The following is a 23,662-nucleotide window of genomic DNA, read 5'->3' on the forward strand; positions in this document are numbered from 1 at the left end:
CCGTGTCTCACAGTAGGGTTTTTTTTTGTTTTGCTTTTGGCAGTCAGTGGGAGAGCTGAGCAGTAAACCTCCCAGACTCAGGTTAGAATGTTCTGCTGGGATCAGACTCTGAGCCTCAGCCAGTGTGGTTTCAGACTCAGGGGGGAGGGGGGGGGGGGGTGACCACTTCACCATTTCAGACTAAGAAAACATCCTTTTATTCATAACCCCATGATTTTTCTATTGTTTTACTTTTTTCTTTTTTGGCCCGGGCAACATGTAGCCATGTTAGTTTTTAGTGCTTGTTAGTTTTTTATCCGGTATTAAAGGGATAATTAACCAAAAAAAGTTATATTCACTTATTATCTACTCACCATTACGCTGATGGAGGGGTGGGTGAAGTGTTTGAGTCCAGAAAATACTATTTTGGAGTTTCAGGGGTAAACAGCATTTCATCCAAATCCAGTACAATTGAAATGACTGGGACCCCTTCTTCAGACGTAAAAAAACATAACATGCCTCCATACTGCTTGTTCGGTGTCATGCAAGTGTCTGCAAGCCCCGGCATTCAATTCAACTAAAAACTGAATAATTTACACTGTGTTTTAAGCATAAGTGTCCTCGGTTATCCTCCTTGGATTGACACCAGACAAGCAATATGGAGGCATGTTGTGTTTTTTTTCAGTGGTTTTATTACCTTTGAAAAATTGGTCACCAGTTACTCAAATTGTATTGGATTCGGCTGCACCATTGTATACCCCTGTAACTCCTACAGTATTTTGTGGACTCAAACACCCCCCCTCCACCGGCACAGTGGTGACTAGATAATGAGCGAACTATCCCTTCAAAAGCTGCTGTGACACAGGCTGCACCAGGGAAATACCAAGACATTACTTCAGTACTGAATCCTTAGATTCTCTTGGTTTTAATATTTTTTTTACTTTGTGTGGCCTCGGTAGCATTATAGCTCCCTGACCTACAGTGTTGTGGGAATTGGACATAAGAAAGAGGCAGCAGTCACATAAACTTTATATTTCCATTGAGTTCTGTCAGAGCCCCTATAAACATTGTATGTTGACATACTGATGATTTACTGTGTGATTTGGTTACAAGACACCTGATTTATTAGGAATTGCTGTTTGAAAGATATTTCTATGTTTTTATATGTTCATGTGATACAATCTGAATTGTGTGTTTACTGAATAACTGGACTGGATTGAGTTATGATGACCACAAAAAAATCATAAAATGCACCACACAGGCAGCTGGATACATTTCAGGGATAGAGGCAGAAGGTGAAAGAGAGATACTTGTTAAACCTTGTGCAATATGTAATATGCATATGCTTCTGTGGTTATAGTTTGTTTGTATGTTCCCCAAACAGCTGCCAACATCTGGATGCTGCTGATGCAGTGTAACTCGGTGGTCCAGCCATAACCATCTGCTGGTGTTAACTGTCAGCCTTGAGCTTGATGCTCAGGGGCAAATGATTCGGTCTCAGCAGCGTAAAGTCTCATTGACAGACACACCTTCCAAACTCTCACACATTCATTGTCATTTTTAAATACATGTTATATCCATAATTCCACACACTAGTTTACTTGCCAATTATCAGACAGAAAGGATAAATAATTACTAAATCAAAGTCACAGAAAAAAGTGCTTTACTGTGAATATTACCCCAGTTTGTGCTTCTCTCAATGAGTAACACATACTGGAACTAGGTTGAAAGGGAGCAACCTGAATACACTTGTGTTCCATACAGTACTTACCACTTGCACTGTAGTCTACTCTCCTGTGGAACTTCCACCAGCTCAGCTCTCTGTCCCTCACCATCATGAAATGTGGCCACTGCAGACGGAGGCTGCACAGCTTGAACATTCACTTCTTCTCCCACTCAAAGTTTCTTGTCCAAAACAGGTACACTTATATGAGTTCAATATGCTTGTTGATCACTGTGACTGGACAGAGAAGAAATCATCATGTGGGGATTCAGTTCTGTATCATGTCATGGGAATAAAACACCCGTTCTGTTTTTTATATTTACGTGGGTGTGTCCAGTTGCAACTACGAGTTTGTGTTGCTTTAAATGTTGCTTACGCGAAGAATTGTGGGGCGGCCTTTTCTCCCTTCCTTTCATAAAGGACGTACTGTGGCAGGACAAGGAAAGGCAGAGACGCAGGTACTGCTTACTGTTGTTTAATCAGTAGTCAGGAAGAACAGGCACATGTTCCCCATACGGGAAGTATATATAGCTACAGACTTTACATTTCCCATCGACCCACTGGGTGAGAGGACACACCCATGAGTGCACGCCACACAGCCCCCCCCCGAACACCCAGAGGGAAAAATACAAAATGGGACAAAAGTCAGTACCTCTCAGGGGGTTTAACGAGGCGACCATAACGGCTACGCCGATCCCCGTCCGCAAACGCAGGGGTGAAACAAGCAGAAGGGACATCATTTACAACAGACACAGGATCAGGAGGCACAACTGGAGAAAACAACACAGGGGTCTTAGAAGGGGGGCGACCACGACGGGGAACCCGGGCCGGTAGCACCTCTTCGCCGGCCAACAGATGAGCTGGCTTAAGTCTGTCTAACGAAACACGCTCCCTGCGCCCGCCCATGTCCAGAATGAAACTTTTAGAACCCGCCTCTAACACCCTAAACGGGCCGTCATACGGGGGCTGGAGGGGAAACCGGTGAGCATCGTGACGCACGAAAACAAACCGAGCGGTCGCGAGATCCGTTGGCACGAAAGACCGAGGAGAAAAATGATGCACGGGCACCGGTGCACAAGCGGACTGTGACGCAGGACGCGGAAAGGGGGCCGAGCTGTGAGGCAGAAACTCCCCTGGGACGCGGAGCGGCTGACCGAGCACCAACTCTGCAGGCGAGGCATCCAGGTCAGCCTTAGGAGCCGAGCGCAACCCGAGCATCACCCACGGCAACCGATCCAACCAGTTTGCATCTGAGAGCGCAGCCCGCAATGACGCCTTAAGCGACCGGTGAAAACGTTCACACAAACCGTTAGCCTGGGGGTGGTAGGCAGTGGTACGGTGAACCTGTGTGCCCAAAGACTTTGCTAGCGCCGACCAGAGCTCCGAAATGAACTGCGGGCCTCTGTCAGAGGTGATATCAGACGGTGCACCAAAACGTGAGACCCAAGCTGAAAGAAAAGCGCGTGCCACGTCCGCAGATGTCGTGGAAGACAGAGGAACCGCCTCTGGCCACCTAGTGGTCCGATCTACCATGGTAAGGAGATGTGTAAAACCCTGGGAAGGGGGAAGAGGCCCCACAAGGTCGATATGCACATGATCAAAACGCCTGGCTGGAATCAAAAATGGCTCGAGGGGCGCCCTAGTGTGCTGGTGAACTTTAGCTCGCTGACACGCCACACATGTGGCCGCCCACTCCTTGACCTCTTTGCGAAGGCCAGGCCACACAAACTTCGAAGACACCAACTTCACCGACGCCCGGACACCCGGATGAGAAAGAGAGTGCACCATATCAAAGACCCGACGGCGCCAAGCAACCGGCACCACCGGGCGGGGGCGGCCCGTGGAGACGTCGCAAAGGAGGGCAGGCCCACCATTTTGCACAACTGCCTCCTCCAGCTTCAGACCGGTACTCGCAGCTCTCAGTGCAACGATACCCGGGTCCCCAGGTTGATCGGCAGCCAGAGCGGAAAAATCAACCCCAAGATGCACAGGGCACACCAACACCCGCGACAGGCAGTCTGCAACCGGGTTCGCTTTACCCGCCACATGTTTGATGTCCGTTGTGAATTCGGAGATCGCCGCTAGATGGCGCTGCTGGCGAGCAGACCATGGCTCTGTCACCTTTGCCATAGCAAACGTCAATGGTTTGTGGTCAACAAAGGCTGTGAAAGGGCGGCCTTCCAGCAGGAAACGGAAATGACGCGTAGCCAGGTACAACGCTAACAGTTCCCGGTCAAACACACTGTATTTTCGCTCACTGTCTCGCAAACCGCGGCTAAAAAATGCAAGGGGCTGCCACGCACCCGCAACCCGCTGTTCAACAACTGCACCAACAGCCACATCTGAAGCATCGGTCGTGAGGGCGATGGGCGCCCGAGACGCGGGGTGCGCCAGAAGCGCCGCGTTAGCCAGGGCAGCCTTAGCCCCCTCAAAAGCCTGGATCCTCACAGGGGTCCAATCAACCTGGTCCTTGGCTTTCTTAAGCTTCAAAGCACCATACAATGGTTGCAGGAGTTGGGCCGCACGCGGCAAGAAACGATTGTAAAAGTTTACCATGCCCAAAAACTCCTGTAGCGACCTGACCGAGACCGGACGGGGAAAATCCGCAACTGCATGCACCTTCGAGGGCAAAGGAACCGCACCCTGCGACGAAATGCGATGGCCCAAAAAGTCTATGACAGACAGCCCAAACTGGCACTTGGCTGTGTTGACAATGAGACCATGCCCATCAAGGCGCTGGAAAACCTGCCTAAGGTGCGACAAATGTTCATCAGCCGACGAGCTGGCCACCAAGATGTCATCCAAATAGACGAAAACAAACGCGAGGTCACGTAGCACCGAGTCCATCAATCGCTGAAACGTCTGCGCTGCGCCTTTAAGGCCGAACGGCATCCGCAGGAACTCGAAAAGCCCAAACGGCGTAATGACAGCAGTCTTGGGCACGTCCTCTGCCCGCACAGGCACCTGATGATAACCTCGCACCAAATCGATTTTAGAAAAAATTGTCATGCCCGCCAGACGAATCGAAAAATCCTGAACATGCGGAATTGGGTAACGGTCATGGGCCGTAATGTTATTTAAACGGCGGAAGTCGCCGCACGGCCGCCAAGAACCATCCGCCTTGGGCACCATGTGGAGCGGTGAAGCCCACGGGCTGTTGGACCGCCTAACGATCCCCAAACGCTCCATGGTAGCAAACTCCTCCTTCGCGGTGGCTAACTTCACGGTGTCGAGGCGACGCGAACGTGCGAAAACGGGCGTACCCGCAGTGGGAATGAAATGTTCCACGCCGTGTTTAGTAACCGCGGCAGAAAATGCGGCCGTTGTCAGCGAAGGAAATTCCGCCAGTAAGCGCTGGAAGACATCCTTTGACGCCGCAAAATTAGCGCGTGTTAACGGCCCGGGTCCCCCTGACTGACACGGAAAAGACGCAAAAGACACAGCATCAATGAGCCTGCGATTAGTTACATCCACTAACAACCCATTAGTGCACAGAAAATCTGCTCCGATAATAGGAACCGTAATGGAGGCTACAACAAAATCACACAGAAATTTGCGTCCATTGAAACACACAGTCACAGACTTGGTACCAAACGTCTCTATAGCCGAGCCGTTAGCCGCTGTCAGACGCGGACCACTGCCACGGGCCGAGAGGTCCGTAGCTGCAGGAGGGAGAAGGCTCTTCTGCGAGCCGGAGTCCACCAAGAACTGATTACCTGATATGGAGTCATGAACGAACAGCAGCTCCTCTTGATCACCAGCGCCCACGGCTGCTACCGAGCGCCGGCTCTTCCGTTTCCCGGTGCCTGGAACGCGCACGGAGGAACGCAGCGGCGCGCCTTGCTGCCGAAGCGCTGATGGAAGAAACACAGCTGGCCGCGCTGTGTGCGGGTGGAGACTGCAGCCGTCACTGCCGGAACCTCGTTCTCCAACGTCGACTGCGAGGACTCCACGGCCACACTCTGCACGGAGACGTTCCTCGAAGTCAGCAGGATCCGGTCCGCCTCCTCAGCTAATCCACGGAAGTCGCCGGCCGCCAAACAGGAAGAGTTGGCGAGGGCTGCGCGCACCTGCAGCGGGAGCTGGCGCAGAAAGATGTGCGGGAACAGGAAACCCTCATCCTCGGAGCCCAGCAACGACAGCATCTCGTCCATCAGGTCCACTGCCGAACCATCACCCAAACCAGGAAGCGACAGTAGCTTGTCCGCTCTCTCCGCGGCTGACAAGCTGTAGCGCCGGAGGAGAAGCTGCTTGATGGCGGTGTACTTTCCCCGCAGCGGCGGGGCTCGCAGGAGCTGCATCACGCGCCGGGTGGATTGCTGGTCCAAAGCCGCGACCACCAAAAAATACCTGGAGTCGTCTGCCGTTACTCCTCGCAGATGGAAGAGAGCCTCGATGTGCTGAAACCACGGCGCGGGGTCGTTCTGCCAAAACTCCGGGAGCTTAACGTGCTCCGCGGAGCTGTTCGATCCTGGAAGCTGCTGCGCCATGGTCGTCGTGGAGACACGGTCCACGGGAGCCGGGGAAGAAAAAACGTCTTCCCCCGATGAGGAAGGGACACTATCCTCCTTCACCTCGAACATGTTCAAAAAAACGGGGTCACCAATGTGGCAGGACAAGGAAAGGCAGAGACGCAGGTACTGCTTACTGTTGTTTAATCAGTAGTCAGGAAGAACAGGCACATGTTCCCCATACGGGAAGTATATATAGCTACAGACTTTACATTTCCCATCAACCCACTGGGTGAGAGGACACACCCATGAGTGCACGCCACAGTACTCATGTTTCCTATGCTAAAGGAGAAGAGTGACTTTTGCTCCTTTCCAAATCATTTAGGGAATTCGAACAGCTGTTATTATGGCGGATGAACTACTTCCGGGGGCATTTAAGAAGGTTCCATAGCACACTGGACTATTCCAACACACCCATGCTCTCAGGTATTACTTCTTCTTGGGTGATAACTTGATGCACAAGAACCAAATGTTTCTAGTAGTGCCCCCTGTCTGAAATTAGGATGTAAGAACAACAAATACAAGACAATTTCCCGAAAACTATATTGAAATTGTCACTGGTGGCGAACAGCTTTTGCTCTTTGCTGAAACTGAACCTCTAAACCGCCACATCATCTACCAATCAGAGATGTCTCCCATCCTCTCCTGCCCCTGGCCTTTTTGGCAAACACGCCATTTGAACCACTTGCTGAGACACTTGGGTGACAATTACACTTCACGTGGTGGACATTTTTAACCCTACACGTTACATCTGACATTAGATATCATGCTGAGCAATAACCTTTTATCCATATTTACAAGCCACAAACCAGGCCTCATACATGGATAAAAGCTCAAATATTGTAACATTATGCCAAAGCGGTCGTGAAGAGATTTAGTGCCGGTGCAACTCTATATCTCGACATTGTGTATGTTGACTCTTGGGAACGATGCAAATGGCTCACGTTTGCCACTTTCTCCCCCACACTCTCTAATATCGGATTAGACAGTTGTTCGCTCGCTGCCTTTAAATCTTTATTTCAGAGAAGAGACGCCTCCGCACATGTGTAGAGAAACATGAGTGAACCAGCAAACTGGGAACTTTTCTTCAGTTACACTTTAACAGACAGATCAAGGGGCCTGTGCAAATCATCACTTCTATCTGGGCTGCAGAGCGAGGCTCGGCAGTGAGTATGTGACCTAGATAAGAATTGAACTGCTGAAAGTTGTATGAGCTGAAAGTTACAACTTGGATTCAGTGTGATACAGGACTTTTTTTTTACACCAAAACACATGGATTGCATATGCAACATATCAATTGCACTTGTCAATTTACCCCGGTCAAAGCTGCACTCATCATTATTTATATATTGTAATAATGGTTCAGATAAGTGTGTGTGTGTGTGTGTGTAAACTGGAAGGTGTTTCTCATAGTGATGAGCCCACTGTGATTTATCATGTGACTATTGAGCATGGTGTTGACATTTGTCTAGTCGCCATAGACATAAATGGACAATGTGACAAATCTAGCAAACTCGCCCAGATCCCACCATTCTTCCTCCTCCTCCTCCTCCTACTCCTCGAACATATCTTACTGACTGAGCCTTGGGAGAGGCACACAGAGATCCCATCCAGTCGTAATGGGTAAGTGGATGGGACATAAACCAAACTGTAAAATAGGCTACAAATCAAGTTTTTTATATAATTATGGTTTCTGTCACTTTAGGTAGTTTAATTTAAGTTGATTGCTTGATAAAAAACAGGTTGAATATGATTGACAGCTGAGACTGACTCGTAAACGGGCGATGGTGGATCACATCTGTGCAGATTCTGGCTACAAATGTGCAAGATCGTGGCGTTCGTATCCAGGATATTTTAGCTTCATTTTTGGACAGTGGGAGGAGACTAGATGTCCTATGTCTGCTGGATGTGTTACTGTTCGGCATTTTAACTTTATAAAATCAGGAGAATGTCATTGTTTTCTTCTTTGGTTGTTTCCCAAGTTGCCAAGAACCCTTTTTCATACTGCTCTAAAATCCTGTTTCCTATCACTAACAAGCCAAACAGTAGCATTTCTCAGTCGCCTGCAGACATACAGGGGCTATGCCATAAGCCTGGAAATAAAGGAAACGAAAAACAGCCGAGGGTTAAAGAGGTTAAGTGAAAGGCCAGTGAGAGCCCTCCCTGATATTTTCAAGGTCGCGAAATTCGCATGACCCCAGACGATAATTGTTATTTTATTAATTTGAAGAGCCAACACAGCCATTTTGTGTGATATAGTAAATATTTAACCCCACTATTTACAGTTCACATGGTGGCTACTAACCCTAACTCTGAGCACTGAAAGTCAACACTATAGGCCCAGACCTTTATTTAGATTTTTCTAATAGTTTATTTTTAGTATTAAACCATTAAAGCTGCACAGGGAGGAGTGCCACCCTCATCCATCTGTAGGTCAGTGTGGAGGTTACAGTACGCTTCAATAAGAACCAGATTCAAACTTACGCCTGAGAATATGTCTAATTCCTAATGGCTTGTTTTTTTTTCTGGAAGCCTGTGGCAAAACGTGTGAGTGGCTTCACTTTATACTCTGCAGTACGATGAGTTTAACCCAGCTGCCTCTTGTGGGTGCATAACGGCAGAATTAATTAAAAGATGATGCTGCCTTCTGTGGTCATGAGTTGACTGATTCAGCTCTCCTGACACATACATGTAACCAGTTCCAGATAAAGGTGGGTTTTTTCTAGTGAAAACTGGGCAATTTCCCTCAACAGATGGCCCAGGCCAGTGCCACCCACAGAGGGTGGCACAAGTCTCAGTGCAGAGAAACCCTACCACACTGAGACTTCTGCTTCTGCTGATGGGAAGAGCCAGCGAGCCGTTCTCCAAGCCGGGGTTTCACTCATGTGTCCCGACATGAGCGACACCTCGGTTTGACGGGTTCACAGTTAAGGTCACGTTTGTCAGAGACAGCCTGGAGAGCAGATGTGACAATCTGGGGGACGGGGGTTTATTCGGGGACAGATTAGTTTGTTATTTTGTGCTGCGTGCTACCGCAAAGCTGAAAAGTTTGTCCTGACAGTTTAGCGATGTTAATGGTGCAGCTGTCCAAATCACTAGATATCAAATACTCCCTCGACTCTCTAATGCTTCCTGCGCTGGAGGTGCAAAACCTCCCGGCTTTTCCCACATCAGAGGAACAAAAACCCTGTGTGAGTTTAAATCCAGTCATATTATATTAAATCAACTGTTCCGATTTTGGGGGTCGGGTAAGTTACTCTGCTTATTTTCCACTCCAAGGTGAAAATGTTTTATTTTCCCATCCCAATGGCCACAGACGACCTCTGACCATGTCAGCGTCTGTTTTATGAGAGGAATTTGTTTTTCTCCACTTTTTTCGGGCAAATGCTGCTGAGCTGCTATAACTCTGTTGGTTTAAGTCCTTTATGGTGGGAATGGAGATTTTCATTTGTAGTCATGTCACCAACAGCCCTCCTCGACTGCATTTTTATTTGTTTTCCATGGTGGACTTACTGTAGCTAGTTCAAATGCCCACCAATGTGTTTTACCATGCATTATGCATTCCTTTATCTCTGCACTGTTGCTGCTTTACATCCACTGATGTGTAAACTGAGCGCATGAGACGCAGCAGTGTGTCCCTGATTGTTATCATGTTGTGTTTAGTGATTTCCATCCTAGCCTTCATTCTTGCCCCATGCTGTAACTGCCACATAATTCCACATTGACCACAGGAGCATTTGACTGTGCTATAGTTTTTTTCCCAGCACTCTCACAGTTTTCTGTTCTCTTCTCTCATCACCTATTTCCTGTGTGGAAGGAGGCACTTCATGTTTTTTTTGGCACAGGTGGTGTTTTGGCTCAGAACGGAGTGATCTGCTGCGGCTGGGAGCGAGCCAGACTCTCCTCATTTTTACTCCCATCTTCTCATCCCTTTGCTTTATAGTTTCTCATCCCGCTCCTCAGCTTCTTTTTCGCCTCTCTGTCTTTCCGCTGGTCTGCAGCTAACTTACGGCCGCTCTCGTCCAGTCCAACCTACAATTTTTACGACTTATTAGACACTTGCTGTAAATTAGTTTTAGAGTTTAACACCTCACAACCACATGTAGTGCTCCATAGTCACACATTTAGTCTGCCATATTGTTTACGAGCATTCAAACCAAGTGCACGCAACACAGTAGCTCTGAGGGGAAATGTGTTTCTGTTGCAAGACGGAGCAAGAGAAATATGTCGACTGCGATCAGGGCATCCACGTGGAAGCCAAGCGAGAGCTGCTCACTAGAAAGCCTGGAGATTGGCTGCTGTCCAATCACAGGAAGGCTTTGGTTTATTACGTCTTTCCCCCCCCTGATGATGTCCTCTCTGCTGGTTTCCTTATTGGCGACTGTGGTCTCTCTGCGACTGACCCGGTGTCCCTGAGTGTACGGTAGCTCCGCCTCCACGGGACCAGTTTTGGCTGATCACCACCTGTTTGCACAGCGAGTTGCTTTTACTGCCAGTTTGAGTGAATTTATGGACTGCTTATGTTAACTGTTGTATTTTTTACTGTACCCACATTTCTTGTAATGTATAACAGCCGAGGGGACAGAGCAAGCCGGGGTCTTAGAGATAATTCAGGGGCCAAATTGATGCCTTCTGGAAACTTAACAAGATCCCTGGTTAGTTAGTTATTGTATGGTAGCTACTAATGTAAGTTTATAGAGTTCATTTAGCAAGTGCAGCTGGGTTTTTAACATTTTATCCAAAATTAGCTTTTTATGTGACCAAGTACAGACTATGTGGTTGGGAGGCGGCTGTGGCTAGTGGTTGGGGGGGTCATTACTTGCCAGACGCTTGGTGGTTTGATCGCCTGCTTGCCAAAATATCCTTTAGCAAGATCCTGCACCCCCCTGATTGCCCCCTGTATGCTGTACTTGCTGTGTTTGATAAAAGAGGTACAACATTTAGTGCTGTATGAATGTATGTGTGAAGGGCTGAGTATGGCTTGCACTGTAAAGCCCTTTGATTGGTCAGTAAGACTAGAAAAGCACTATGTAAATGAAGTGAATTTACTGTTTACACATCCAGTAAACCTTTTAACAAGCTATTTTATTGAATACTGTCACTCTGCAACGCTCTCACAATCACAATCTTTTCCCTCCTCTGTGTGGCAGAGTCTCGGCTGCGATGACTACCTCGGATCAGGGAGGGTGACGGACAGGTGCGGCATGTGTGGAGGCGACAACTCCTCCTGCAGGCTGGTGTCGGGACTCTTTAAACACAGTCTGACCAAGGTCGGCTACCACAAGATAGTGGAGATCCCAGAGGGCGCCACCAAGATCAACGTCACAGAGATGCTGAAGAGCCGGAACTACCTAGGTGGGGAAAAAAGAAAAGCTGGTCATGTTGATTTTGTACTGGAGTTTTACAACATGGACTTAAATTATCCAAATAGAACAGTGGTCCTTAGACGTCTCGCTCAAGATTAGTTTGCTTTCTTTTCTTCTCGCTACTGTTTTACATCTGGTTTACATCAGGCGGTTGGGAGGAGCATCTTGAATGTTGTTGAGAGTTCAATAAAAACCTATAGTCCAGAAATGCTGAATGACAGAGATATATGAAGAGTTTGTAATCACACTGGAATAAACCGGGATCCAAGTTTCTGTTCTGCACTGGTAAATCTTGGTTAAATTTATATTTCACATAAAAAATATTTTACATTTGAGGCTTCTCACTATTGGCTGAACTCCTTGTGTTGAGCCAGGTTTACAGTTTCATCAGCTACAGCTAAACAAATGGAAATAAATGGAAAACTACAGTGTATATAACATTATGTTAACAGACTAAATGTATGTAAAAGAAATGATTAAACAACACAAATTAAGGAAATGTTTTTAATTTGATACACAGACCTTAGACAACTTCTTCTTCCAGCTGTTGAGGCAGCAACAGGCAACATCTGCTGCTAAAAGTAATTCAGTTAATCTGATTGAAAAGTGAAAACCAAAGATGAGTGGTGGCACTTTTTCAGGCTCCATGCTGCATGGAGAACTCCACTCAACGCTGTGGTGCAGCCTTTCAGCTGATACTTACCGCCAGTAGAGCCTTTGTGTGTGCCCCCCCCGGTGCGTCATTTTCAATGCTCTCTCGCCTTGCTGTCTTGCCAAATTAGCGCATTCATCAGGGTGTCACATTTCCATCACTGCCGATCAGAGCGGATAAAAAAACCCTCCACTGTGGGAGTGAGCCATGTCCCTCTGAGTCAAACCCACTGTACAGATGATTAGTGTCTTTACAAAAGTGCTAAAGTGGACCACTGTGTGTTGTTTAATGAGAACCATTGCCTCTCTGAACAGTAGGTCTGGAAGTAGGCATTGATTTTTCCCTCAAACAGCACGGAAAGTGCATGGACAAGCTTTCAGTAGAGGATCTTACCCATTGAGCCTCACCTTCCTTTTTAATTAAGGTGCTCCGTAAACCAGGAACACAAGGAGGATGGATTCAGTGGCTACGTCTCAAATCCCAACTCACCTGGATGCCAAGTTTGCTCTGCTCTCCCTCCTTCTGTTTAAAACATGAACCTTCTGCAACATTCTCTCTCTCTCTCTCTCTCTCTCTCTCTCTCTCTCTCTCTCTCTCTCTCTCTCTCTCTCTCTCTCTCTCTCTCTCACACTGTTCTGTTAGCATGGCTTTGGATGATACTTGTAAGGCAACAAATCATGCATGAACAAAGACTCCATTCACTGTCACAATGTTAGTGAAACACAAACATCCTTGAGGATAAACAAACAGACATCATCTTAGATTTCTGTTTTTGCATTGATGATCTGGTCACAAAATTGCAGGTGGCAACTTGTTTTCAGAATTTTCTTTATAGGTTTCAAAAATATTATAGCAGACAAGGGCAGAAATCTCACAGGAGCCTGCTACTGCATCCTCACCAAGTCCATGATTTCCCCTCAATAGGCCTCTGTTCTGCACTGAACAAAGTGCTTTTAGTTGTCCAAACACTCCTTTACAAGCCTGTCTAATGTTACACTTCTAATGCTTTTCTAATGGCCTCTTGTCCATAATCCATGAAATCAGTGGAAAACATTTTCGGGGGTTTTGTTTCAGGATTTGCATGAAAGACTTGCCAGCACAAACAGATTTTCATGTTTATAAAAGGCATCGCTTTGAAAGAGCACGTGAGAGCGTTTATTCACTTAGCTGTAATTACTTTTCTTCGGGTGGAGAAAGTCGGTGTAAGACCTTTTTTTGTTGTTCTTACCACACTTCTCATTTTGTCTAAATGGTTTTACATTAAACGATAATTATGTAGAAGAGGCTGTGGCGGTACTTTCCTCCTCAGGGCTGTCGTGGTGATTGTGTGGTTGTTCTCTCCGTCTCCTGCAGCTCTCCGAAGCCGATCGGGCCGATCCATCATCAATGGAAACTGGGCCATTGACCGACCAGGGAAATATGAAGGAGGGGGAACCATGTTCACCTACCGGAGACCCAATGAAATCAGTAGCACGGCCGGGGAGTCCTTCCTCGCTGAAGGGCCCACCAATGAGATCCTGGACGTTTATGTGAGTGGCGAATCAGTTTGGACTTATTGTAGTGACCCTCTCCTTTCATTCATACTAAAACTCACATGTTGGGCCAGGAAAATTCGACCTTTAAAGCAGGTATCACATTTTGTGTGAGAAAATATTTGAAGGTCAAAAGTATTATTTTAGGATTGTTGACTGAGCCTCCTCTACTTTCTGTCAGATGATTTTCCAGCAGCCGAACCCTGGTGTTCATTATGAATACATTCTCCCCTCAGAGGAAACTGCCGGCCCTCAGCAACCAAACCACAAACCTGAAGGTAGACGAGAACCACTCTCTACTCCCACACTGTTTATTACTCTAGCTTCGCAATTCATGTCATTTTATAAACACAGTGATTATTCAAGACAAGAATAAGTAACCCTAAACTCACCCTACCCAGGTAAAAAGAATTGCTCTGAAATGCATTGAAATGGACTCATAACTTATTATGTTTATAATACATTTGTATCTATAACATGCTTACTTGAAATGCACCTAAACATACTTATCAAAAGTACACTTTTAATACTTTGGTAATAAATATATGCTATACAATGCTTTTGAGTAATATACTAAATAATAAGCAATATTTTGCAAAATTCCAATTTATTTACTGAAATAATGTTCTTTCTAAGTTTCCTTTGTGTATGGACATGATTCATAATTCAACTTATATTGTGTTAAAAACACATGAATGCCAATAATGCTTAAATGTGTAATGCAACACATTTTAAACATTTATGTGAGGAACATGTGCCAGTTTAAGCACTATTTGAACATTTTAATATATTTATTTTACTTAAGCAACTATATCACTCACACTTAAATGCAATAAAGCAGTAAGTCATGCATTCATACAAACTTCTATTGTATAATCAATATAATCGTGTTGGCAATTGTGCCTGAGTATAGATTATAAAAAATTTAAAAATAATACTTTTTCTACTTTATCCATCCTGTTACCATAGTGACTCTGATATATCTCATGTCCTGTGTTCATGTCTCAGAGAACACTGTGAATGGTCAGGGAGGATACGACCATCACAGCAACACACACCAGGAAAACGTTGACGCAGTGGGTGGAGGGAGGTATCCTCCTCGTCTCCCTGACAACCAGGTACCTGCCGTACAGCCACCTAGACGAGAGAGAGACTACAACTGGAAACTGAGTGGTGTTACAGAGTGCAGCTCCTCCTGTGGTAAAGGTAGGGAAACACAACACTTTAATTTTTTATTTGCATACATCCCAAGTTAATTAAAATTGTAATAATAATGCCCTAATGTCACATTATTATCACACTGTTATACTAGTATATAATGGGCATATAATATGTATGTACTAAATAAAAAAGTATAAAGAATCAATACCTACTAAACAGTCTTTATTTCTGAATTTATTTATTTCTATGCCAATTCGCTGTGCTTTTAAACACAGCTAGTCTTCCTGGGGTCCAACATAGACACATTAAATACAAATTTTTAAACCATATGGAAGCACACACCACAAACAGACAGTAATCATTTGAAATTATACAATAATACACCAAGGCAATCCCATGAGAGCTAAAATAATCAGTTGTTCTTTTAGTGACGCCTTGAACTCTATTCTCAATATGCACAATGTTAATTGGTTGTTCTGTCTGTTCCACAGTCTTCATTGTAATATCTGCTCTGTGTTACTTTTAAGGATTCAGATACTCCGTCTTTCAATGTGTCCACCGGCTGAACCATGTCCAGGTGTCCGATGCTTTGTGTGACAGCAGCAGCAGACCGAGTCCACAGGAAGAGGCCTGCAACCTGCAGCCCTGTCCAGCATTGTGAGAGACCACACTCCTCTGATTTCACACTCATGCACATCACTGAAAACTGCAAAATATAAGACTTTCTAAAGTTGACCTAGTATAGTATACAGGCACTACTACTAATGAGCCCTTTTTGAAAACTGAAAATGATGCGAAGTTTGAAAATCATTATTCAACATCATCTCTGCTGCAACTGTAAAATTGCAGAATCAAATTATTTAACCCCTTATTGCCTGAATTAATTTCCAATTATCCAAAAAATATATTATTTGTGTTTCTGGCTAAATTAAGTGGAGATTGTTCATTTCAATATAGCATATACAATAGATATACAAATTTAGGTATGAGGCAAAATAGCGACATTAGGCATAATGGGGCATAACCATAATTTAACACATTTTCCAGTCTCTGGTATGTAGATTATTATATTGATGCTGCTTTTGTTTGAAATGTAATAACAACATATGTTTCTGTACAACCATTGCTGTTCCACCATCACAGTATTTCAAATACAGCTTAATACCTCAGAATAACTTTGCTGCACAGTACCAAGGGGCTAGTATGTATTTTCCACTCCGACCACTAGATGGCGGCAGAGTGCTTCCAATACCTTCATGGTATGTGTAGTATTTGCACCATCAGGCATTAGTGGGATAAAAAGACCGGAATGGGGTTTGATGCGAATTCGCGACATACGTCTACAAGGGGTTGATTAAAATAAAAAATGATTTACAGTTCATTTTAGCGTCCCTAGCTTCAAATGATGGTACTCGAAACAAAATCTCCCTCAAAACTCTCACCATTTCGTGGTCAAAGAGAATCAGAACAACTCCAAATGAAAAAAAAAACATGTCAAACAGCTAATAGCAGGCTCCTCTGATTTCCTCCTGAGCAGCTGGGATATTGGAGAGTGGTCTGAGTGCAGCAAGACCTGCGGCCTGGGTATGCAGCACCGACAGGTTCTGTGTCGCCAGGTGTACGCCAACCGCACCCTCAACGTCCACACCAGCCGCTGCCGACACCTGGAGCGGCCGGAAACAGCCAGCACCTGCCAGCTGAAGATCTGCAGTGAGTGGCAGATCCGCTCCGAGTGGACGGCCGTGAGTGCAGCAGTCAATCACCAAGTGATTCAGTCAGAATGTTACAACAACACCTATTTCTATGTGTCTTTAAATGTTTTATCTCTGACATCAGGGACATAACTTCTGTTTTTGTTAGTTTTGGTGATGCTCCCATCCTTTTTACTTTGACGCTGTGTCAGCATGTTTTCAAAGGTGATGAATGAAAAACACAATGTTTCCAGTTGTGCGTTCCTCCACACTTCAGCATTAACCACGTGCGCTCTGTCTCTGTAGTGCTCTGTGCCGTGTGGGCTGGGTCAAAGGTCGCGGGAGGTACGCTGTGTCAGCAACGTGGGCGACTTTGTTCCAGATGAGGAGTGCAACATGAATCTGCGGCCCGTTGATTCAGAGAACTGCGACATGGGAACCTGTGCCAAGAGCTGGTTTTACACTGATTGGGGGAATAAGGTGGGTGTTAAAAGTCAGTGTGAGACACAGCAACCTTCATTCATCACTATCAACAGAGGGAGTCATTGTACAGGTCTGTCTTCATGCGTCAATAAGCAGATAAGCAGATTCTAAAAAGATCTTTTAATAAAGATTTTGACAGCTAGAAAAACCTGGACAAGGCTTCTCTTGTCTGTGCTGATGACACGTGAGGATCCTCTCCTGCTGCCAACAGTTTCTCTTTTGGGTGTAGCTCTTATCTACGATGACATGACAGCTCTCCTAAAATGAAGCCAATGCATCTTGATCGCCACCTGGTGGCTTGGGCTGCAGTATTGGTTTATGAATTCTGCTTCCTCCATGTTTGTGGATAGGACATGGGCCAAACTAAAAAGACGGAATGGAAAAGAGTCAAATAAGAGCTAAGAAATGGAGGAATTGGGATTTCTTCAACATACAGAATATTAAAATAATTAAAGATAGAAGACACTGAACATGTTTTCATTTTTGTCTAAAGTCAGATGGCTGCAGAGACATGATCGTCTGGTATGTTACTGCAGAGTAGGACGAATTAAGGAGATAACAGGATAGGACATAGAAATGAACACATATCTGTGTTCTACAATAATGATTCCACTCCACTGCACAGCAATATCACAATCATCACTAAACAATCATAATACATCATTACTGTCAAAACTGCCCTTCAATTGGCGTGACTCAAACTGACCAATGGCCTCTCCTGTCGGAGGCTGGGACACTGGGAGAAGGGCTCGCTCTGTTTTTTTTTTTTTTTTTATAGCAAATAAATGTATCTTCGATCCTGTCTGCATAGCAGAAATCATGTTAATAATACTCATAGAAGAATAACAAAAAGGTTTTCAAGACAAATATCTTTTCTAAATAAAAAAAAAATATGATATGAACCACATCAAAAAATTATAAAAATATAAAATCACTAAATGTGCCCGAAAGTTAGGCATGACACCCCATTGCAATAATAAAAACTAGAATTAGGTAAAATCAGGGAATGTGATACGTATTTAAGTCTTGATTTGAAGGAAGCTCTTGATTCAGCCGTCCGTATTTACGCAGGAATGGTTTTCCTGAGCCTCTTCTTTACAGATCTCTGTCAACCTCAGTCTTCAGCCGAGAATCTATGACCAGTTAAAACACCCCGGTAACATGTATGTTTTCATTTCAAGTGGTTTTGGCCTATCTAGCCTCAGCCATTGATCACTGAACACCATGAAATGTAAAATTGAATGTTCACCCCACAGTGCTCTGCTGAATGTGAGATGGGTGTACGGACGAGAGGAGTCCTCTGCCTGAACAACCAAGTCAGCAGCCTTCCTCTGGAGGGGTGTGGCAGTCATCGCCCCGCCGACTCTCAGGTCTGCAACAACGGCCCATGCGAGAATCGCATAGAGTGGTTCACAGGCCCCTGGAGCCAGGTATGAAGACGACAGGAAGTCAGCCTGGGCTTAACAGAAAGTTGTCTGGAGTATCTAAAGACAGGGGATTTTACAGAGACTTTACATCGACTCTGTCTCTCTTTTGCAATGCTTCATTAAATCCTTATGGTCTTGTTGTATGTGACCCAGTGCTCTGCAGAGTGTGGTGCGGGCAGCCAGCAGAGGTCAGTGGTGTGTCTGATGAGGTCAGATGAAGGATTCAACGTCATGCCACTGTACGAGTGCTCCTCTCTGGATCGACCCCTCAGTCAGCAGAGCTGCAACCTCAAGGACTGTGGAGCCAAGTGGTACCACACTGACTGGAGTGCTGTGAGTACAACTTCAAACCATCTCTCCTTTAAACAAAGCATGTGGTTCTTACTCTTTACTACTCTGAACAGATGATTAAAGGCCCTGGATCGTCCCTGTAGTTTAAAACCTCTGTAGATGATTGAATGCTGTGTTTACTGGTATGTGGTTTTGTACACTTGCCTGTGACTGTGTGACATTTGGTGCAGTTGGACTGGATTTAAAGAGACTGTTGGGCTTGTGTTTCACTGAGTGTCATTCTAGTTAGTTTGATTATTAGCAGGATTACGCAAAATGGAATCGGGCATGATCATGATCCCAAAATTGTTTTCCACTTACTTTAACATTGCGAGATAGGTCTTTTTTTTTAAAATAAAATAAAAATTGATTTCTTAAAAGAATCATTTATTTATCTTGATGAAAAGAAAGATTTTACATGTGTGTTTAATTTGGTGCAGATCCAAATAAAAATCTTGATTCATTGAGTTTTAATGTGTTTTCATTAGGGGACTGTAGGGCCGTGTTGGGTGTCTGTGCTCTACTGAGAGATATTCTAGTTTTGTGATTTGATTGAATTTATTGTGCAAAATAGTAATTTTCATTTTCATCGTAAAAGGAACAGTTTTTTAAAGAAAAGGATAAACATTGGTCCCTCATCTCTGAATGCCAGAATTTAAAGCTTCTTGAACGTGTTCATATATCGTATTCCTTCATGCAAATCAAATAAGTGTAAACAACAATAATAATCAACAACAATCCCTTTTAATGAATAATATTAAACTCTGCTCATCTGCTTCATCAGGACCATTGATCAGATTTAATTAACAGCTATTAAACAGCCAACAACTGTTTCTACCCTGTTAGTGGTGCCATGAAGTACATTCCCACATCAAAACAGTGACAAGAGCAAAAAATAAAATATTCTAATCTGTCAAGTGAAAAGAAAAAAAAAGATTTATAGGAACCCATCAGACAGTGAGGAGCTACTTTGGGAAAATAAGGTTTCAGTGCCTTTTAAATGTTTGGATATCGACATTAATCATGTTTGCATACTAGCATTAGTTTTAGCACTGGACTAAATTCAGGTTGGAGCTTTTATTAACCTGTCCGCCTTCACCAACTCCTGTTCTTCCAGTGTTCAAAAACATGTGAGGGAGGTTACCGTGTGCGGGAGGTGCGCTGCCTGTCTGACAACATGCTCTCCAGTGAGGGCTGTGATGAGCTGCAGAGACCACAGGAGAAGGAGGACTGCAACCCAGAGGCCTGCTTACCCAGCATAGGTCAGACATGTTAGCTGGAATATTACTCACCGGGATGAATGCATTCCTATTGTATTGTATCATCATTTGAAAGATTACTGTTGCCAGCTGAGAATCTCCAGGAATACGTGTGTGTTCCATCTCTCTTGCCCCGGACAACCTGAACTGAAGTTGTACCTCGAGAAAACCTAAAACTGTGTCCAACAGAAGAAGCTCTAGCAGCACTGGGGAGCTATGAATGTTCATAACTCTCCCATCCCATGTTTCCATGTGTTTTCTTTGAATGAGTGTCAGACAGTATTTTCTTCTCTTTGTTTCAGATGAGAACTGCATGGACAAATACTTCAACTGCAACGTGGTGGTCCAGGCTCGCCTCTGCGTGTACGATTACTACAAGACCACGTGCTGCGCTTCCTGCTCACGTGTGGCCCACAGACAGATGATTCACCGGGGCCGCAGCTAGCCCTTTCTTTTTCTACCAGGGTCCCTCAGCTCCATGTTGGGGGCAGACTCTAAACCCGCCGCAGGCATTCTGGTCCGGTGCTATCCCGGGGACTGGACTGGCCGGACCGTGCCTAAAATGGACATTTGTTTTCTTTTGCCAAGGATGGAAAGTGAAGAAGGAACATTTCTGCTGGCTCTCTTGGAGACAGCTGCTGGGAGGAAGGCAGAGCTAAGAATAGTGGAGGGCAGGGATCCTGTCAGTGGATTAGCCGAGCCCTGATGGGGTGAGAGAGATCAGTACCAAACTGAGAAACTCACAAAAAATGTATTTATGGATTATAACAACTTTCTTTTTTTGTTTCATGGGAAGCAGTTTGCAGCTGACTGAAGTGGATAACCTATGAAGAGGAGAGCCTGTGTAACAAGTTTAACATGGACTATAGACTGGTTATGCTCTTTACTCCATAATGCTCAGATTTATGGCACAACGTCATATGAAGTTGGTCCAGTTTCACCTATAATCAACTATTTAACTTTGTTGACCAAAGATATGTAATATCTTACTGTGCATTCACGGTGCTGATCCTCTACACAGAATGGATCCACAAGGAAAAATATCAGTTTGAATTCTTTGTGGCCCCAATGACATTTGTCGTTCTGATACCTTGAGCAATCTGCAGACCACTCCCTGCACAGCCCTGAGGTGCTGCAGCCTTTGTAATATGTTTGTATATATGTATGTATGTATGTATGTATGGTGAAGTGAATCAGACAGTCCTTACAGCAGCTGAAGAGAGAAAAAGCCCCTTTTATTTATTTGTGTGGCTCCCTGGGGAGGACACTGGTTTATCGGCCACCAGTGGCCCCTTATTGGCTGTGTGGATAAAAAACCTTTGTTTTGCGGTCCTCCACCAATCCCAGCCCCTGAACTGAATGTAGGCATTCCACAGCCTGTTTGATGGTAGAAGCAGATGGTCAGAAATCCTAATGTATTTCCTGGAGCGGTAAAAAAACCCTGTACTTATTATATATATTTGTAATTTTTCTTTTTGTTCCTGTGGGATATGATCATCCCACCATCACCAATCATAACTACATAGAATTATCCATAGAATATGATTAATATTTGATTGCAGAGATAAATCATGGCAGGATTTTACAGCTGGGATTGCAGGTTATATATGAGGTTTACATTCATAGTAAATTATTTTTTATGGAACAATATTCTGACCGCACTCTTCTTTCCACAGTTCCACACAGCCTTTGTTGTATTCTAGCTGTTATCATATCCCTCCAAGCATCAACTTACCTCGGATCCATAAGTACTGTATGTATCTATGTTTAAGTTAAACAATCAAGACGAGCGGAACTAAAATAACACACGACTGGAACAAATGCAACATCAGAATTTGCCTTTTTTTATTTTATTGCAAGTGTTAAGCAGTTGATGTATTGTTCTTGAGATTCTTTTAAATAAACAGTTTTACTAATTATTTGTTAACTCAACGACAGTTTGTCCTTGTGTCATTTGAAGACGCATTGGTTGAGGAGAAGGTGATGTAATTGATTGTGGTCATCCACCTAGAGGACAAAGGAAGTATTACAGCAAACACATGCACAGCAGAGGTTGCACTTCCTGTAATATATTTTATATTTAATTTCCGTCATTTATTTAGGAAGTGTCTTTCTCTCTGGTTCAAAGACTCAAATATAATCCAAGGGAATCATCTGACTGGGAAATGGTTTGTGAGAATGAAGGAGACTATAGTACACACAGTGTTTGTTCTCATCCTTATTGGATTTATAATGTACATTCTGCAATGACTTGGTGTAAAAGCTGTTAAGAAAAATCAAACAAATGCCATAAAGATCATGAATATCAATGCAGATGATCTGTTATCCAAATGGATAAATAAAATTTAAAGTAATTAAAATTTAAATAGGGTCACAGTGTAAATTAAAAGGATACTTCATACAGTACTATATGTCATAAAGAACAAACACCAGAGCAAAGAACTACACTGACTTTACTACTAATTGACAACTAACATGCAGAAACAAGATTATTTGTTTAATTAAATTATATTCAGAATTAAATTAATTAGTTACAATCAATATAAATGAGATTCAAATGACTTTAACGCAAATTTACATTATTTAATCACACCAACTCATTCTGTCAAAGGAAGCTTCACTGCTCTCTGGATTCTGTCAGATATGCATAAAAAGAATTTAAAAAAAGTCAAATTACGTCACAAAAGTTTCCAAACTCCAACACGGTGAATTACATGAGTTCATCTGGAAACTGAAAATCTAGTCTGGCCTCAAACTGTCACAATCACCTAATATAATAACAAGAACTTAATCGTATTTGTTGTATTCAGAGGAACCTGCGGTGCTGTCCTACCCAGAGGATTCCACTAATGAATGATAGGAGCTCAATGCAGTGAAAAGAGCAACACCCCAGTGTTACTCCCCATCTATAGAGAAGCAGACAGGGAGTAATTGAGAGCCAGAGACAACAAGCGCCAGTCTGCGCCGCAGAGTAAATGTCACTCTGGTGAGCTGGCAGCGTGGCATTTCTGGAATAACTGCCGTGAATAAAATGATTGAATATTTGTTCCTCCATGAATGCCATGAAAATATCCTGTATTTCATTATAATGAGAATCATTCTCGAACACAATGACTTTGTGTCTCAAAATAACGATTGAGATAATTAATGTGATTTAAGCTTTCAGGACGTTCGGGAATAAAAAGGTTCCTGTCAATGGCTCCATAACTGTCAAGCTCCAAAATTCCACTGGAAGAAAAACGATCAGCTGTGAATTATTATAGTCAAAGGGAAGAAAGCACGATGTTTGCATATACCAGATTAATACATGAGAGAAACAAAACAAATCTTTAATGTGTTCTCTGAAGTATGTTCAAATTCAGTCACTGTCTCAAACTCAGCTGGAAGGTGGAGATTAACAGAAAAATGATTTGTTACTTATTTTATCATGACAAGTTTTTAATGGGAATTCATGTGTTTAAATAAAGCTTCTAGGGGATCCTAACCCCCAGGTGATGTTGTCCAATCCCTACTTGCCTTGATTACAGTTGTTTTTTATGCAAATAAGA

General features: G+C 44.1%; 1 protein-coding gene across 1 annotated transcript in view; it reads left to right on the forward strand.

The window, feature by feature from the left end:
• The window catches only part of LOC132998891 (thrombospondin type-1 domain-containing protein 4-like), a 51,298-nt gene extending 30,739 nt beyond the window's left edge, over window positions 1–20,559 (forward strand). The window contains exons 7-17 of the mRNA XM_061068635.1: window positions 11,364–11,568; window positions 13,585–13,760; window positions 13,945–14,041; window positions 14,772–14,969; window positions 15,452–15,581; window positions 16,462–16,666; window positions 16,922–17,095; window positions 18,355–18,528; window positions 18,679–18,858; window positions 19,973–20,117; window positions 20,417–20,559. Coding sequence (XP_060924618.1) covers window positions 11,364–11,568; window positions 13,585–13,760; window positions 13,945–14,041; window positions 14,772–14,969; window positions 15,452–15,581; window positions 16,462–16,666; window positions 16,922–17,095; window positions 18,355–18,528; window positions 18,679–18,858; window positions 19,973–20,117; window positions 20,417–20,559 — 1,827 coding nt within the window. The remainder of the gene's footprint in view (window positions 1–11,363; window positions 11,569–13,584; window positions 13,761–13,944; window positions 14,042–14,771; window positions 14,970–15,451; window positions 15,582–16,461; window positions 16,667–16,921; window positions 17,096–18,354; window positions 18,529–18,678; window positions 18,859–19,972; window positions 20,118–20,416) is intronic.
• Window positions 20,560–23,662: the final 3,103 nt, after the last annotated feature.

The sequence above is a fragment of the Limanda limanda genome, chromosome 3 (genome assembly GCF_963576545.1).
Source record: "Limanda limanda chromosome 3, fLimLim1.1, whole genome shotgun sequence".
NCBI classification, from domain to species: Eukaryota; Metazoa; Chordata; class Actinopteri; order Pleuronectiformes; family Pleuronectidae; genus Limanda; species Limanda limanda.